Raw genomic sequence first — 19,723 nt, forward strand, 5'->3', positions numbered from 1 at the left:
CTTGCATAACGATAAATTATTATGCTCAATATTTTGTTTTTATAATTCGATATAAATTGATTTTGAACTTCAGACCTGAAATATCCCAAACAAACATTTTCTGTATGGAAACTGACAGTTTGAAGTGTGAAATTGATAAACCCAAGGGACTAGTTATATTGTAAAAACTGGTTCTCTTCAGTAACGGTAACCTTGACTTTTGACCTTCATACCTGAAAAGCAATCTTGAACAAGCACTAAGAGTAAAGTTATACTGTATGAGAGGATCTGGAGGCTCCTGAAGAATTCTACAACTGATTTTCAATTTGAGGTACTCTCTTCAAACTGAAAAAATAATCTTATTCTAACCTATACAGTACGAAGTCTCTGTATGAGGCTTGAGTTAGATGGAAACCTTTCTTAGAATTACAGGCAACTTGATCCTTATGACACCTTTTCAGACTCAAATCTCCACACATAATGTCTGTAATATAAGGCATTGGATCCCAAACCAAACCCAAAATGCTTGCTGATATTATTTTTTCATCTAAAGTTGACTTAACTACATATCTGTCTGTGTGGGTTCTAATCTGTTTTAAACAAAGGTGACTGCACAGGGCAACTGTAAAATAATCTGTTAAAATACCATGGTCCTCCACACCATCACGCATATACAGTCAGCATTTTCAGAAAACATGACAAAAAAACACATTTTGGTACCACAGTTTCTTAATGTATCTCCATTATAATGACCATGTTCTAGAGGGGACTGTCAAGGTGGCATCGTGTGTAAACAACCGAGCAGCTATGTATTGTATCTCCATGGTCATGAACTTATTCTAGAGGGGACTGTCAAGGTGGCATCGTGTGTAAACAACCGAGCAGCTATGTATTGTATCTCCATGGTCATGAACTTATTCTAGAGGGGACTGTCAAGGTGGCATCGTGTGTAAACAACCGAGCAGCTATGTATTGTATCTCCATGGTCATGAACTTATTCTAGTGGGGACTGTCAAGGTGGCATCGTGTGTAAACAACCGAGCAGCTATGTATTGTATCTCCATGGTTATGAACTTATTCTAGTGGGGACTGTCAAGATGGCATCGTGTGTAAACAGTCAAGCAGCTATGTATTGTATCTCCATGGTCATGAACTTGGTCTAGAGAGGACTGTCAAGATGGCATTGTGTGTAAACATCGGAGCAGCTATGTATATTGTATTGTACTGGATTCCCATGCTATTTTTGAGACAATTTTACTGAATAATAACAAAAACTTCAGGCATCAGGTTTGATCAGTACTACCACATAAACATAGATAAGTATTTAGACTGAAAAGTGAAGTGTTGTTGATTTTAAACATTTTCATCAGGAGTTTGACATTGTAGCAGAGACTTTCTCAAAATTGTAAATATGATATGTGAAGATATTTAATGAAATCGGTACAGACAAGTATTCATTATCTATAAATATGATGCCAAATGCATTTAATGTCTTACATTGTTCAGGTACAGTTGTCAATGTGATGTGGGATATAGCAGCATGAAAGCTAATGGAGCATGAAGCACAATGGGCCAGTTCACCTGGTAGTCCATGTTTTTCACACTTGTTGATATGTCAAACTGTGTCTATATCAAACATATTGAAACAAATTGTAAAACTAGCATGCTTACACCTCTGATGAATTCAGTCAATACGTTATATGAGGAAATGAAAAATAATTGAATGTTTTATACCCCAGTGGCATTGAACATACCAGCCTAATATATTGATTCTGGCCTTTCAGGTAAGCAGAGGAATCATAGAATTTTAAGAAACTTAACCCATGAGACTTTGAATATGAGTCAATAAAATTTCTTTTCGCAAACTTTGTTGGAATTCATCTTCGGAACCTTCCCACAAAATATCTCGATTCTAAGCCGTTTTGATAGTCTGGAAAAGTTTAAATGTTTTAAGAAACACAAATTTTGTCGGGATTCATCCAATGAACCTACCAGCCAAATACGATTCTTGGCAATTAGGTTATTGAGAAGAGGCTGTTTAAATGCAAAATTTGACTCCGGACGGACGTGCGCCGTACCATGACATATCCTTATTTGGAAGTGACAGATTAACTATAAAAATGAAAAACTTGCATCATACCCTCTTCAAATTCTCAGTTACGACCAATATTAAATTTGGATTGATATTACGTTAATATCTTGTATGGATTAGTAGAATTGGAGTTAGCATGTTGGTACTGTCGTTTGTTCTTGGTGGCCCCCTTTTCGATATCCGGACCACGTACACGACAGTTCGCACATATTTGGAAAAGTATATGTGCTGTAGAACCTAGTTTCTATTTAGGAAACTAGAGTAGATTTGAAGGTTGGTAGAGAGGCTTTCTTGTTGCGATTTCTGTATTACCAATTAGTTCATTCAGATACTTATAGAATATGTTATCGGCAGCATCAGTAAGTAACAAAGTTTAGGTAAGTTCAGCAGAAAAGGAATAAAGAGTCTATTGGGCGGAATAACATTGTAATATTGGCGATATCTATAAAGACCAAGTTCAGATATATATAAATTTACTGCATTGTTTTGACGCACGCACGATAGCATTTAGGTAGGTCGTGATCTCACATTACCTCGTTTTGATTGTAACTCCACAGATAACAAAATGGCGTGGATTTAATACTCGTGAGTGATTTCAATTGAAACGTTACTCTTTAAATATATTCATGTATTATTTTAACGACATGAAGGTGATAGATCAGTTAATTTGAATTTCATAAGTAACAAATCTATGTTAATATTGATTATTCAATTCACAGGTACTCAACGTCTTAAGAAAATCCACCTGATTTCGATAATCCAATTATACACTGAATGGCAGTTAAAGTTTCGAAGTAATAGTCCGTATATACATTACGTTTGCTCATATCTCGTGTGAAATTAACAAGCGAAGTACATCATTCCTTTTGTAAATGAATTGGGTATATTTGTTTTGCTAACTGTATGTGTTAAATAAAGCATGATCATGCTATGTGCTTCTATTGTGAATTGAAGTGGTTTGTAGAAAGTAAAGAGTTGTTGTGTTGAATTCAACTTCTTGATAATTCGTCTGGCACTTTAAATTAACATAACTCTAGCTCAGAATAGAGGAACTAATTTTCAAACATGGCGGGTGGGTACTAAGCACCTTTCGACTTTTTCGAACAATAGCGATCGTCTGATGAATCCAAAGCTTCATCTGTAAGTATGTATCTCTAAGATCACCACATTTTCTATATATCATCCGGTATTGACAGGTGCCCGTTTACAGCAGCATGCATCATGTACTTTTCAAGATTACACATCACGCAAGCTCAAGACAGTCGTGCACATGAAATTGTCGTGTTCCGGGTTTAGTAAACAGGTGATATGTCTGATATAAATTCACATGAACCCTATTACAAGTCTTTATTAGTTTTAATTCAACGTTAGAAGTCTTCGACTCTTCTAATAGAAAGATTAAACTTTTTTGTAATCCGCCTTTGAAGGCTTATGAGACATATATCTGACTGTTATTCAGCCACACAATGGTATCAATTACGCAGCCGATATTGAAATCTATATGTATATATTGTATGTATGTGCCAAAATCTTTGTTTGTGAACAAACACTGACTGTTATAACTCTATTTAACTCGGTGTGTTTAATGTTGATGTTATTGACCATTTCCCGTGATATATATTATTCCTGTACATAGTTCAATTCGGTGCGAATGGCGGACAGTTTGAGTTCGGACACCTGACAATCGGGATTACGACACTCTGTTGGTAAGTATGAATTAAGGACGTGAAACCAAATTTTCAGTACATGAATCACATGATTTTGTGTTATTTAATAACCTGTTGTAACTCCATGAGAAGTGTTTCACTTGGAAGTCATAATATAGACAATAGTTATCGGGACAAATGATCGCCGAGAATGAAGCATTAAAGAATTTGCTTATAGCTTATTTGTAAAAATGCAATCTTCTAAGAGTTTATATATATATATCACGAAATCAAACCCATTTAAGGATCCACATTTAAATGCGTTAGAAGAAAAAAATCACACTTGAAAAACGTCACCCGTATCGAACATTTATAAAAGTATGGAACATTGACAAGGTATCCGGAAATTCAAGATTAAGGAAACTGAAAGTTTAATAGTATAACACGGAAGAAACATTATTTGTTCCTAATACTTTACTCTCGTTAGACGTGACATTTTGATAATTTACTCTGTGTACCCAGTTCATTTCAGCAATAAAAACCATCAGCTCATAAGAACCAAAATAGTTTCTTCCGCATTTTGTTCTCTCCCAGTTTGATGTTGACATTTGATGACCCTCGTGCTCTAACTAATAAACCATGTATATTATAATCATCCACAACACCACAATACCCACATCTGGATATTTTAATGAGGACGCGGGTTGTAGCCTCAGTTATTGAGTAAGAGAATAATGAAGATTAAAATCGTAGTTATGCTTTTTTAGTCATCCGTCCACGGGCACCTGATGCTGAGGGTTGGTCACTTGGTCCATTGTCCCCGGTTAACTTTAGCCTGTTGTTGTCTTAATTATTTTCTCTTGGCACAACATCAAGTAAAACATGTCACTAGGGAAAATGTAATAAAAGTTTACATTTGGTGAACGTATGATCTAGGAGTGTGTTGGGATGCAGTCCACTGCATGGTGCCACATTATACGTCTGTATCATAGAAAAAAAGCCATGATGTGATAGAGGACAATTATGGTGGCTGATATGTTCTATTTTGTTATTTTGTAATTACCTTGTGATAAAATCTGTCCTTTTCCCAAGGACAGAAATCGGTGGGAACCAACGATAGTCTGCTCCTACCGTCCGTACAGCGAAATAACGTAAACTGTTCTGTTGTTGCAACATAATGGTTAGTACCTTCCTGTCGTCCACGCGGAGAGAAATAAGGATGGTCATCGTTTTTTCGCCCTTAGGAACGAAATAAGGATAATATATGCTCTGTTGTCTCGTGGGACAAAATAGCAATAATCTTGGGTTTATCGAGTTTTGGTTTTTTGATTTTGGTTTGATTTTAAAACCGAATTTGATTGATTGAGAAAAATGTTTGTTACATCTGACGTCACGATTGGATGTTCACCACAATCAGGGTGCCAGGTAGCATGGCCCGTTCTATGTAAAAGTAAACTGTTCGTCAATTTTACATAAAACATGCACTTCCCTATGAGTCTAATTGTTTTCTTCTATCGGCAGCTACCCTGCAGTATTTTTATACATATCTTTATGTTCCTGAAAACCAACCTTTAATGACGATAGCTGCACCTGTGTTCAATTTTCAGCCGAGATTTGTTTTGAAAAAATATCCTATGCCACTGAAAACGCACTTGATATTTCCGATGCCCTACATTGTGAAGCTGCACCTGTGATGACTAGAACCAGTGGGAAGGGAGTGTATTGTTATTATTGACCATAAATCTATTAAATTTCTCCAGTGAAGCGCGAAAACCATTAAAAGTTATTTTCATAATGGCGATGATTTAATGTCTGGGTTATTGATGAATAAAAACTTAATAGCTTATGATGTTTAAGGTCATTCCTTATAAAATGTCTGTATATTGGTCGGGATAGAATAGTTAGTTTATAAAACTGTGGTGTGGAATACATCAGTTTCGACGTGTATAATGTTTGCTCGATCTGTCGCCCCGTAAACACTCGAGGTCATTTGGAGGCGGAATATTGTATTAGATGTTGGTTAATTCACCTAACAACATACACGAGGACCGTCGCATGCCATCCAAAATAGCTTAAGTAAAGAGCTTTGTCCAATGACAAGACAAGTACATCACAGTCTGATCCGTATAATAACGTATAAGGCAGTTCTAACGGATGGGTCTGATCATATCATTCCATGGCAGACATCCTTAAAAAATAAACGAATAAAAAAATGAAGTCGATCGTGCTATGTTTTACATCATTATAACTAGTGCATCTGACCTGATCGTACATTGATTGACGTCATCATCGGTGGTGTATCTGAGCTGGTCATGCTATGATTGACGTCATCATCACTGGTGTATCTGAGCTGATCGTGCTATGATTGACGTCTTCATCACTGGTGTATCTGAGGTGATCGTGCTATGATTGACGTCATCATCACTGGTGTTTTTGAGCTGATAGTGCTATGATTGACGTCATCATCACTGGTGTATGAGCTGGTCGTGCTATGATTGACGTCATCATCACTGGTGTATCTGAGGTGATCGTGCTATGATTGACGTCAGCATTACTGGTATATCTGAGCTGGTCGTGCTATGACTGACGTCAGCATCGCTGGTGTATCTGAGCTGATCGTGCTATGGTTGACGTCATCATCACTGGTGTATCTGAGGTGATCGTGCTAGGATTGACGTCAGCATTACAGGTGTATCTGAGCTGTGTACCTACTAGCAGAGTTGATTATATTAACATGGCCGTAACTACACCCTATTGTCTGATGCGATAAGTATTGTAGTATCTATTTTTTAACGGGATTATTCAGAAATAACCGTAACTACCTTCTTTTTATAGAGTCATGTCCACTCTTCCCCGGTGGAGAGGAACAGGTTTCGGGTCCGTCGAGACTGTGACGTCAGACGATGATCAGGACTCCCAGTGCTCCGACACATCAGCAGGATCTAACCAATCACAGACGACCGTCATCTCCAACGTGACGACGTCAACCATTCGCCAGTCTGAAAGTGAGATCATAATTACTGATCTGATTCGATCAGTCTTTTCTGGAAATAACGTCTAGGTTTTGCATATTTAACTGTAAATAAGGTTACTTTTAGTACGTTTTATCAACTTTGTAACAGTTAGTTATTGGAAAAAAAATTAGGCGCCTTACTTGCATTAGTATATTGTCGGCATTATACTAACATTTGACCACCATGAAACAGTCAAATTCCTTACATTTTTCGCGTATGTCTCATTTTTCAGATAACATTAATTAGTGATACGTACAACCATTAACTGATCACCATTTGCGACGATTTTTTGCAATCTGATCACTTAGATAATATAGTGGTGACATATTCAGCATGACGTCATTAGTTGTGATGAAAATGATAAGGATCTATCGATATTGCCATAAATCTCGGTAACTATAAGTCGATAAACATAACTAACACCTTTTTACTGCTGTAACATCGATATCACCGGTGCAGCATGACATAATTTGCATGATAATGATAACGGTATCTCTTATGTGGCTCTTTAACACTGGGATGTATACCCCGCTTCCTTGCAAATCACTCGTCATAATATTAATTTTGTTGGTCAATAAGAGAGTAACAACAACCTACAATTAATGAATAAATAAAATTCTCCAAAAATATTAATGAAAATGTATGTTTGTAGTTTTCTCTCACCGTAAGGGAGATAACCTGTATGATATCATCGGTTACCACCATGCTATAGCAGTTTGTGTTTTAATAGGGTTGTTTAAGGTCATTACGCGTCGAAATGGAATGTGGTCAAAAACCAGAGACGTATATGAAGCCCATTTGTGGCTGATTAAGAAAAGATGAACCATTTCAGGAGCACTCCTCATGGCATCCTTTAATTGTATTTCCACATATTACCACACTGACTTAATTTAGTAAAATAACTGTATTTTCTATTTTTATTTTGTTGCTAATGCAATAGCTACATAAAAGACAATATACAACAATGGGTGTGTTTGAAAGCTCAGTGTGTTGTACAGTAAAAATACCAAGAGAATTTCGCACTGCTGGACAAATTCACACTGCAGGACAAATTCACACTGTAGGACAAAGGCTGTGGAGGGTTTTAATCCCTTGAGACGTCCTTTCTGATCCTTTATTGAGTTAAGCTGTGTCATCGTGTGCATATTGTCGGCGGGCAAGGAATGTTAATTGATACATGTCTGTAGGATTCACAAAATCAATAAGGTTGCATTGAGATTCCGTCTTTGTTTTAGTTCTGGAATTTAACATGTTTAGCTAGGAGGATGACTTGGAGGAAACAAAAGATCTGTAATGCAGATTACGATGCAATCATTCTGACAACTTCCCTTTAGGATGAAAGGGTGGTGGTGGGCTAACCATTTAATGATTTTCTTCCTACTTATACTATTGAAGGGCGTTATATATTCCATCAAGTTTTATAAAATAACTTGGTTTGTCGTGATACTCCTTCTGGTCACACTGTGTACAATAATACAATATGCATTGTGTCCAATGCCTGTGTAATTGTGAATACGTTGTCGCAACTGTCGTTGTCGTCATGGAGTTTCAATGTGACGTCATCTTTAAGGTGAAAGACATGAAATAGCATGCCGTGTAACAAAGCCTATCTTGTAATTATATGCAACATAACGAATATCATTTAACCTATATCAATTTTAGATAATTTATCTGGCTCTCTTGTTTCTTATTGCCTCGGTAACGTGACACTCTTTGCACGTTCCAATATCGACACGTGACAGAGACACACCTTCAATTACTGCATTGCGTGTAAGAAAGGATTAGAAGGAAAAGAATGCTATGGTGATTAGCTGTGAGATATAAAAACGTCGTTATTACCACACTATTTTACCTATCGTGTTGTTTTTTTTTCAAGGTTTAACCGATATTAGTATAAGGATGTTCTATATACCTAGTGTAATCATTACACACCTATATAGCGTGTGAGAAACGATTAGGTGAGCCATACCTATCATCACCTGTGTATCGACCTATTTATGTGTTCACTATTATAGATGATAGGTATAACTGTCTAGTTAGTAGTACGATTTACCTCTAAAAACAAACGCTACTCCATTAACCGTGAAAAAACGCACACACAAAAAAACCCCGAACGAGCAGGAATTTATATATATATAAAAAAAGAAATTTCATGGTTATTAAGGACAACACAGATTAAACCTACATTACCAGTATCTTCCGACATGAACTAGTTTATCAGTCCAAAGTCTTATAACATACTGATATTGAAATTTTATAAGAACTTGTTTCAATTGCTTCTCGCACATGTACATGTATTGTCTCTTGACGCTTAAATGTATTTTTCCAAGTATTCATTACATGTAAATAAAAGGCACCTACAGACCCACACTGTTTTCTAGCTAGCCCTTGTACATTTTTACTGTCATACAATATTACTCAACCATGTCCTGCCTGTCTTATTCACGCCATACAGCCCCCTTATCCTCACCTGCGCGCTCTCATACTTACCTTTACCTACCTGTGTATACACAGATGAGGTGAAAATCAGTGAGGCAGAACTGAATTACCTGTCCTCAGAGGTGTGGAAGACACTTACCTGGCTACGACGAAGACGTGGCTACCTCTCCCCCTCCCGAGTACATTCGGGGAACCGCCCGGGAGACCCTCCCACTTCGATCAAGGTATGTCGAACACATACGTAATCACATACTTTAATTTGTCGATAATTTTTTTATATATATAAACATAGACATATTTCTGTTTGGCGGGCAAACGTTTCATTACACACCATTGGACAAGCCTCAGACAACAGTTGACATAGATTTACGAATTTGAAATTTTTGTGTATTCAATGACAAGAAGGATGGCCCCGTAGGTAAGTACTGTAGGTATACAACGTGTACCTAACTTGATATCGATTGGTTTGTTTAATACGTAACAACCATGTGATGTATGTCATGTAACGTGTGTGCTGATGAAATATATACCGGACATATATACACCACTCTACTCTAACACGTGTATTTTTTCACAACTTTGTTTGTACCAGGATGGGAGACTCGCCATTTTACATCTCGTTTTCTAAAAACCGATTGTCGTTTTTTCTGCTAATTTCATAGGTTACGCAATATTTATTATTAGAAAGGTACATGTAGTATAAGACATGTTTGATCGCCTCAGACATCTCATGAACAAATAGTTAATCTAAGATATGTTTTAAACAACTTATAATTTTACAAATCTGTTTAACACAAATCAATATTTCAAACATGTAGAGAAACATGCAAACTTGGAATACAAAGGAAGATGATAATTACCAATTTACAGAAATCTGAAGTGCTTCCGTCGACATATCCATATAATCCCCATATATAATCATAAATACTTCATTACATCACAAAAAGGGTACAGGGATAGTGAGATACATGAAGGGAGCTCAATGACTTATATATGTATATATGACTTAGTAGGTAACATCGACGGTAGGGTCCAAAATGGTACTGGGTCCTTACAAAGTATTACCGGAATAGATATATGATCAATGAAGTAATAACGACGGTACAGACAAGTGAATTATCAAATAGCTAAATTTACACCACCGCTCTCGATTTAACTTTATAACTTTGTATTTGTTTCATGTTCTATGTATGTGATGTAATTTATGTAATCTTTATGTTTTGATAAAGGGACAGGTTGCCTCGAAAATTTAACAATTCACTTGTCCGTAGTGTCGTTATTTCATCATTGATTATATCAGAGACGTATATATCACGGTATATATATCTGATTATATATAAGTCTGTGGGTGTACAAAATCGCGCATTTATCCAAATATAAGCAATTGAATAGTAAACACTATGGAGAGCTAGAAAACATGTATAGTATATAAAGATTCCTTATATCCAACTGTTTAATGACGAATACAATTAAGCATATACGTCACCATGTAGTGAATTTGTATAATAAACATTGGCCTGACCAGTCTTACAAGAAATTTACCAGATACTTTTCATAATTTAACACGTCTTTATGCTTTACATTGCGGAAATACCTCGCTGCGAATGAATAACAATAAAACAAACCAATCATTTGCAAACGGGCACTTGTCAAGGGGGAATTCCGTCTATAAATAGAAATAGAAGGCTGTCACATGATTGGCTGGATATCCACACATATCACCAATGATGTGGCGATGTTTGAAAACGATGAGGTCATTCCCAAAAGGCGGAATTTACCGATAGGACCTATGTGAAAGATGTGTCGAGGATAATCTTAGGTTTATAACGACTTTGGGATATTTATGAATAATCCAAGGTAAGAAAACTTGTATGATTTATTGTAAGTCATTATGTACTAGTCAAACTGTAGGGAAACGCCATAACTAGACTACAGGGAGCGAGAGCCGGCGGTGGAACTGTCAGACATGTGCAGGCTAAATGTGTGCCATTGGCATCTGTTGCTGTGCTTGAATCACTACTGTGAATGACCCAGTTCTAACACATAACTGACAATCCCAGATTTATGTCTGAAACTATTTGAATCGTGAGTGAAGTTTCGTGAAGTTGGATGAGATAAACAGATGATGAAAGAGTTGTAGTAGTGACGTGTTTACCTATTCAGACCATGGAGAGAATTCGACGGTTATGAAGGGAAATCGTAGGCCAAAAAAATCACAAAGTCACAATTACGTTGGTGCAAGAAATTAATACATGTTGTTAATTGTCAGTTTGAACAGGGACGTATATTAGAAACCATTCACTCCTGGCTTGAAGCATTCAGTTCAGTTTATTTGAACGCAGTGTTGCATTTACTTATTTCCACTTTTTTTTGATCAAATTTAATGATGTAACATTAATATTTTTATTCTAACATCAGCATTTGCCTAGTTATAATAGCACAACCATGTGATAAAGGACAATAAGTGTTTAATTAAGTTTATGAGAGACTCTTAGACAGCTATTTATAGACAAATGACCTAGGCCTCTGGCCTTAACCTATCAACATTATTTGTCCAAAATTTGAATTCAAATTTTGATATCTTGCCAAAAATTGTCAGTCATATATAAATTGCAGATTTCAGACCAATTTGCGTACTATTCATTATCAGTTCTTCTAAACCCTGAACTAGGTAAGCAGTGCTGCATGACAATATTTTCTTACAGATTGTCTTTTTTCACATTTTCTGTCTGTCTAGATACATGCCTACTTCACCAGGTCCTTTTTGGGTCTTTGAGTCCTGACATATGTTGAAGTCACCCCTCCAACCTGAATCATTGTTGATACCAGATATCAGTGATTTAGAGAGAGCCTGACATGTAGACTTGTAGCAAACCTTACTGCTTGTGATGTCAACATTCCAAAGATTAGTGGAGACACAGTTTATATACTTAGTTTATCCTCCTTCCTCTAGCCTGTCATCTCTCTCAGTCAACAAACACACTATTCTCCTTGTTAAAGGAAACACAAACATTGCTGTATACTGTACCTACATGTAATGTAAAATCTTCTCTAGTAGATAGAATAATGCATTAGTGCCTCAGTATCAAGTCATGATAAAAATCACAACAGTGAATGGACCTATTATTAATAACCTGGTAAACATAAGGTGACTGTGTTATTATGATGGTATCATACTTGTACTTTATAAATGTTTCATAAAAGTTTGATTCCCTCAGCATGTTACATACAAATACTACCATAATAAGATTTACTGAATGAGTTCAGACTTCAGAGTGCTATAGAATTAATCTTTGATACTCAGAGATTTCGGGACTCAAATATATGAGTTGTGGACTCCTGCTTTTCCCAATGGGACTTGCTAAAATGTTGAGAACCCACTAAAACTCCTTTGAAGTGGACTTGACTCACCAGAAAAAAATCTATAAAATTCACAGATACTTTATGTCATTTAGATGAAATAATGGGTGTGTTTCTCCTGTTTCCTGAACCCTTAATAGTAGGAGATGCCGAATATTATAGAAAACTGAGATCTAGGTATAAAGAGAAGGTACATATGTTGTGGTATACATCACATATTTTCTCTCTCATGTAACATAGAAATGGTATGAACAGGCCTTTTATAGTGAATTACTCTTGCACGTTCAAACATATTGAACACTTTGAATGATTTTAGGACATCAGGTGCACTTTGTGTTATGCAGTGATATATATTCTTTTACATTTTGCTGGTAAATGTTCTCAGTGGAATATGTTGAACCTACATTGTATTTGTAAACAAAAAGTTCTTGAAAAAAATATTTTTTTGACCAATGTTTTAGCATTTGGTTCTGATGAAGGCAAGAGTCCTCAACATTCTAGATTAATATCAGAAGTTTCTCGTTTGAATCATGGTTTTGTTAATAACATTTAAATTGTTTAATGATGCAAATAAGCATATTTTTCCCTCTCTGGTTAAAAGCTTCTTAATTGAACAGAATTTTCCTTTTAAGATAAAAGATTACCCTTGTGTGTAAGAGTTTGAAAATCAGAGAGAGCTCATTTTTACATTGTACTCCAAATGAGGCTGTCCATAAATGACTTTAGATGATAATAGGAAATTAGGCAATGTGTATACTTCATAACTATTTTGCTTTAATTCTTATCAATGTGAAGATGTGTATGAGGAGTCTAGAAATATTATAAAGACTTTATGTACTGAATATCACGTAGCTCAGGGCAGGTCTTGTTAAGTTATCATTTGTCTACATCAGTTTATGTTGAAATATGTATCAGGTACATGTATATATCAGCAGGGAGTTGTCTCTTTTCTTTACAAAGAAAATGCATACCTGCTTTTAATACTAGCAATTTAAAACACAAAATGCTCCTTAAAATGCGTGTCATGGATGTTTGTGACAGAGTTGCTCAACAAGTGACGCTGACATGTATTACCTAACATTATAGATCAGTATAGGATAACATTATAACCTTCATCACTCAAGCGATCATCTTTAGTTTAGTTTTTTACTTGTTTTATGAATGTTCTATGGATTGTAAAAATTTAATGTGAAGTCAAACTTTAAGTCTGTTGTTGCAAATATTTCATGGAGTGTATATATAGATAGCCGTTATACAGACATAATTTCTAGCATGAAGCTAGAACGTTTGATGAAATATTTCATTATGCGAGTAATACCATACCATATTAAAAAATTTAGAATTGAAATGATTCTAATACCTGTTGTGGAATGCTGTCCAGGTACTGACAACAAATACAATATACAGCAGCATGAATAATGAAATGCACAGGTGTATATTTATTGATAGAACTTGATGGAATATATTCACTGGAGCAAATGAAGCAATGGCCCATGGTCACTGAGGCAAAGCCAGCACCATTATGATATGGGCTGGTCAGCAATTCCAGTGGAGTGGACAATCAACACTATGTCTGTGAGTCAACAGAGAAATATGAAATAGAGATTTAGGCTACTTGCTTATTGATATTCAATCAGTCTATTAACTGGTCAGACAAAGGTTCTATTCTTGATGGACCCTCTATAACCAGATTGATTTTACTAATCTCTAGGGAGGACAGTTTTGATGGTCAATATCTTGTACCTGTTGGAACCTGACCCCGGCAAGCTTCAATATATCATAGAAAAAATTGTGGTATTGTTGAAAGACCTCCTGTCAATAATAGTTTGACACTCTGTTAATTTCCTTTAGATTTGATCATATGGATTTTTGCTTCATCCACTTAATGCATTTAAAATCATCAGAATGGTCAGAACTCAACATCTTCCTGTACTGTATAGAATTCTTTCTGAACCATTCTTGTCCTTTCACATTGTGTTTTTTAAACCTCTCTTTTCTGACTTTGTAAAGGGAATAAGTTACTCATCAAAAGATTGTGGCCAAAATAAATACTGGCTACATCAATTAATGATTTACATAAAAAAACCCACAAAATTAATTCAAGTCATTTTACATTAAATCATTCTGACATTCAACCATAACATCACAATATACATATTATACGATAACACGTTATCACCACATGCAATAATACAATATATTGAAGCTACATAGCACTACATTGATTGCATCCATCCATATGTATCATATTTTCTGATATAACCAGTAATCCAATTGGCAAGTTGTAACATGTCAGAAGTGATTATTGAGACAGATGCCGACTAAAGTAAGATAAATCTGGGATGAAAAAAATGTCAAAGGTATAGACTGATGACTGTAGATAAAGATTTTATATATATCTGACACTCATTACTAAATACATGTAATAGAATCAAAACCTTCACACATCAATAAGCCATTGATTTGTTTGAAGATATTAGGTATATATACATTGTATATATAAAGACTATTCTTCTTACCAGATTGTTCATAGTGTTCGGGATTGCAGTTTTCTAGAAGGAAAGAAATTCTGCAATTAACTATTCCAGATTGTGACTGACATCATTCAAACTTAATTGGTGTTATCAATACATACCAATATAGACAATTTTTTATTTCATGAACATAATGATTGAACAATATTTTGAAGAGTTACTGCCCTTTTATTTTTTTTCAAGATTTTGATATCTTTCATATCTTTGCTCCTTTCTGTTTTTCCAAACTTTTTGAAATATGGTGTTAATCATTATCATGACAAAAAATTTATTTTCATGAACAGCCCATTTTTTAAAGATTCTTGGTAAAGTTATTACCCTTGACTTTTCCCCCAGATTGTGGTCTTTTCCACAGATGTCTTCTCTCTGTTTTCCACTGATCTTTGTATACTTTATCATGAAAATATGGTTCTTAGGGGTTCCTCTAGTTTTATTCATAATTTCGGCGTTCTTGTTCTTTTCTTGTCTGCAGATCATCTTTTATAAACTTGGTAGTGTTTATCTTTACTGAAGCTGAGCTTTTTCAGCAACATTTTGAAGAGACAGTTCTTGTTATATTTTAATGTTTTTAGCTTAGCTGGCTTGTGCGGAGTATAACGACTTTAAAAAACATACCTACATGTACACAACTTCAAGGTAGTCATACAATATAGTGTCATATATGCCTTGTCATGTTATGTATACAGCCATATTTCTAGTGTGATAAATTGTTCTAGTCCTGTTTACTGATATTTCAACATTACCCCACAGACTGTCCCAATACACACTCAGACTGTGTCCTTAGATATACCTCTGATCTAGTACTAAGTCTGCCCTGCCTGAGGGACATCTTACCTATAGTGGTATAGGAGTTACGATCCACACAGAACCTAGTTAGCGTAACTTTCAATGTATACTCAACAACATACAATGTTATCTTTATATACAATACAGCAAACAAGTTGTTGTTGGCACTGTAAGTGTTTTTATATCCCTAATGAATCTACTATGTACTGTTAATGGAAGAACCTTTCTTTTGTAACGAGTTGTGAAAGGAGAATTAGAAATATTTACAGGGATTATACTTATATGGATAAAACCTTCAGACTGAAGTGATCTGCTTGTCTTTTTTCATTGGGAAAGTATTACTCTGTATCTGTCAGTTTCATAATTATGTTTGATACCAATTGAAGTTGAATCAGCCGTAGATAATGTGATAGGCTCTCATTATGTAGACAGGATTGTGTGTCACAATATAATACATGTCCTCAGGATTGAGTAGGTGGTGTAGTCCTAATGGTCAAATCTTGTTACCAACTGTAGATCTTTTGTACATTATTAGGTAACAGTAGCTTAGTGACCTACTTATCAATTTTTTCCAAATGTAGGTCACAGTTCTTTGATGGCTAATTTATTGACGCATTCATTGCTAATCTTCTGGTCATATTTAGATAATTGTAATTAAATTTCACATTGATTTTTCTTTGATAAGGTCAGTAAAAGTAACTGTGGAAGTACATACAATGATAATTATAGAGATACAAGGTTATAATATAGAGTTCAAGCCACTACATTTAGCTAGGTCTGCTTCATGCATTAGGTTACTTCCTTTATGGTGAAGACAACCAGTTCAGGACTTTTGAGTTTTTCTTTGTAAACAATATCATACCACCATCATATTTGTTAAGACATATAGCAATATTTGTATGTTATATTAACTTACATATTAAGTTTGCTATTGGTATGGCTGATTGTAACTGTCCTCAACATTTATGTGTATTGGTTATGTGTGGAGTGGATTGTTAAGTACAGGAACTATACATTTCTATGTTAAGTTAACTTGTGAGGATTGGAATGCCAGCTGAGTTGGAGGTACACACTACTAGACTTCTAGCTGTATAAGGAAATCTTGTAGAGTACAAATGTTTGCTGTCATGTTTGAGGGGAAACTGCTCCAAACTTACAACTTCTGTATAACTAGAGTCGCCAAGTAGATCTTGATTTGATACTCTCTATACTAGAGGCCTACAATTCTCTTTACCTTTGTACACTATAAGTTACACATCTACATAGGATATTTTTTGCACACGTTCACTTTTGGATACAGGTGGTTCCACTTTCCTCTCTACAGGGAAGGTTTAACACTTCATAGGGGTGATTAAAAACCAACCACAACTGGTATCTTTATGGTTGAGCATTTGGGACTTTTATCTTGTTTCCATATATATATATGTGACAACTATGAAACCTGTTTGATATTTTTTGTGAAAAGGTAATTTTTGGTCACATTGGAAAGACTTGTTTGATATTTCTTTGTGAAAAGGGAATTCTTGGTCACATGGTGTTACCTATATTACCATACATACGACTGAACTGGTGTGGGATTGTGTAGATCAGGGATGACAAAGACAGGAGGAAGTGTAAGCTAAGATTCAGGATCTATAGACACTACAAACATAATTCATCACATGTGGTGATGTAAATGCCAGTGTCCCTCATTAATTCAACTACACACCCAGTTTACATAATTCAGATCTTTGTAAATAATTTGTGGACTGCTCTCTGACAGAGACTGACTTCAGAATTCAAGATGTGTGTATCATCTTATTAAACTAAAACTTAAATGACATGAATAATACATGACGCTGGTCAAACAGACAAGTTAGAGATGGTATTTCTCAGGTCATCAATGATTTCTAGTTTCTGAGTGTGCTTTACAACAGTATGATAATAAGAGTTTGTATAACCAATATTAGACTTCTGAAAAGAACTCTCACTAGGTTTTATATTTATACTAATTTTTGGAAGGGTTTTCCAGTCAAACTGTTTTTCTTGTGATTTCCTCTCAGTATGGTTGGCCTACATCCTAATCTCGCCCTTCATCCATTATTAGGATTGCACCACCCATGCTTTCTGGTCCTTACAGTTCTATTCTATCTGTATCTCTCTTCGCTCTATTTAAATATTAATTAGAATTTACTGAATACGTGGCTGTCTACATTGTGGACATAACATAGATTTTTTATGGAAAATGTATCAAATCAATATGTCATGCCCATCGTTGTACTACTACCTGATCGTAACCAGCTACATTGTCAGCCTACTCAAGCCTACCTGATTTATATAGGTACGCCTTGCCAGGTACAAAAATCAATTAATAGGGGAAATAAAAATGGTTGTTTTACCTAAGCAGACATCACTTATATGTCTGTGAGGACCAGCGATGGAGATTAGAATCAGACAGAGGGGGAAATTGTTAGTCTTAATAACCTGTGGTGTTGTCTATCTATATTGATTATAGTACATTATATTTGAGTAGGTGTATTTAGAGAGTTTCTACTGCACTTCTTTTTTTTATACTATAAACCACTTAGATTTTGCAAAAACTTTTAATTTGCTGACATACCTCTTCTGACATATTCATGAATCTAGAAATGACTTTAAATTCTTGAATGATGAGCTGTAAGAGACCTGGACTTTCAGAGACTACGATGTTGGTAACCTAGTCAAAATGAATGCCATCCAGAGTTATTCTTGTAGATACAAAAACAAGGGATTTTGATAAATGATTGACTCTCCTGGTGTATTGATGCAAAAATTAAATCCCACATGAAATGTAAGTGATTTATGTAGTAAACATATAGAACCAGGGTAATTACTTTTGTTTTCTATAGCTGTAGACTAATCGGCTCCTACCACAAACAGTCACCCCTTTACACTGTTCCCTTTGTCCATTTACAAAGGTTCTTGGGCTGTTTATTGTTTTATTTCTCCCCGAGTTGATTTTCATCCATGTTTTACAGAGTAGTATCATAGTATTAAACTGGAAAATCTTTATCTTATATCTAGTTTGCAGTTCTTTTTCTTCTATAATTGTAGTTATATCTGTTGGTGTGTCATGACTTTTGTTTTGATCACATTTGCTGTAGTGTTGGTGAGCCCTCATCCTTCCAAATGTCATGACATTTCATCACGTATCAATGTAATATTAACATCTGTTTATAAAAAATATTTACAGCAAGATCATGCGTAACACTGTCATTGCTGAATATCTCTTGTACTGGTTTCATACCCAGGAAAGATTAATGGCAGTAAAATCAATTTTTGATTTGCAAACAGTTAAATTTTTTTATATCTGGTAGTGAGTTATGGCATGTGAGATTATAGTTATAATATAACATACCAGAACAGTGTACAGCCCTATACAATCATCACTGAGTTGTAGTCATGTAACACTGAACCAATACCATTGGGTTCAGTCTAGCCATTACTGAGCTGTAGCCATGTTGTAACACTGAACCAATACCATTGGGTTCAGTCTAGCCATTACTGAGCTGTACTGGGTTCAGTCTAGCCAGTAGCCATGTTGTAACACTGAACCAATACCATTGGGTTCAGTCTAGCCATTACTGAGCTGTAGCCATGTTGTAACACTGAACCAATACCATTAGATTCAGTCTAGCCATTACTGAGCTGTAGCCTTGTTGTAACACTGAACCAATACCATTGGGTTCAGTCTAGCCATTACTGAGCTGTAGCCTTTCTGTAACACTGAACCAAGACCATTAGATTCAGTCTAGCCATTACTGAGCTGTAGCCATGTTGTAACACTGAACCAATACCATTGGGTTCAGTCTAGCCATTACTGAGCTGTAGCCTTTCTGTAACACTGAACCAAGA

General features: G+C 35.5%; 1 protein-coding gene across 1 annotated transcript in view; it reads left to right on the top strand.

Annotated features, from left to right (window-relative positions):
- Positions 1-6,556: 6,556 nt before the first annotated feature.
- The window catches only part of LOC132558918 (uncharacterized), an 89,339-nt gene continuing 76,172 nt past the window's right edge, over positions 6,557-19,723 (top strand). The window contains exons 1-2 of the mRNA XM_060223533.1: positions 6,557-6,722; positions 9,246-9,394. Of these exons, the coding sequence (XP_060079516.1) occupies positions 6,557-6,722; positions 9,246-9,394 (315 nt within the window). The remainder of the gene's footprint in view (positions 6,723-9,245; positions 9,395-19,723) is intronic.

Source organism: Ylistrum balloti, unplaced genomic scaffold (assembly GCF_031769215.1).
Source record: "Ylistrum balloti isolate Yb309-2 unplaced genomic scaffold, AGI_CSIRO_Ybal_v1 Utg370840, whole genome shotgun sequence".
Classification (NCBI taxonomy): Eukaryota; Metazoa; Mollusca; class Bivalvia; order Pectinida; family Pectinidae; genus Ylistrum; species Ylistrum balloti.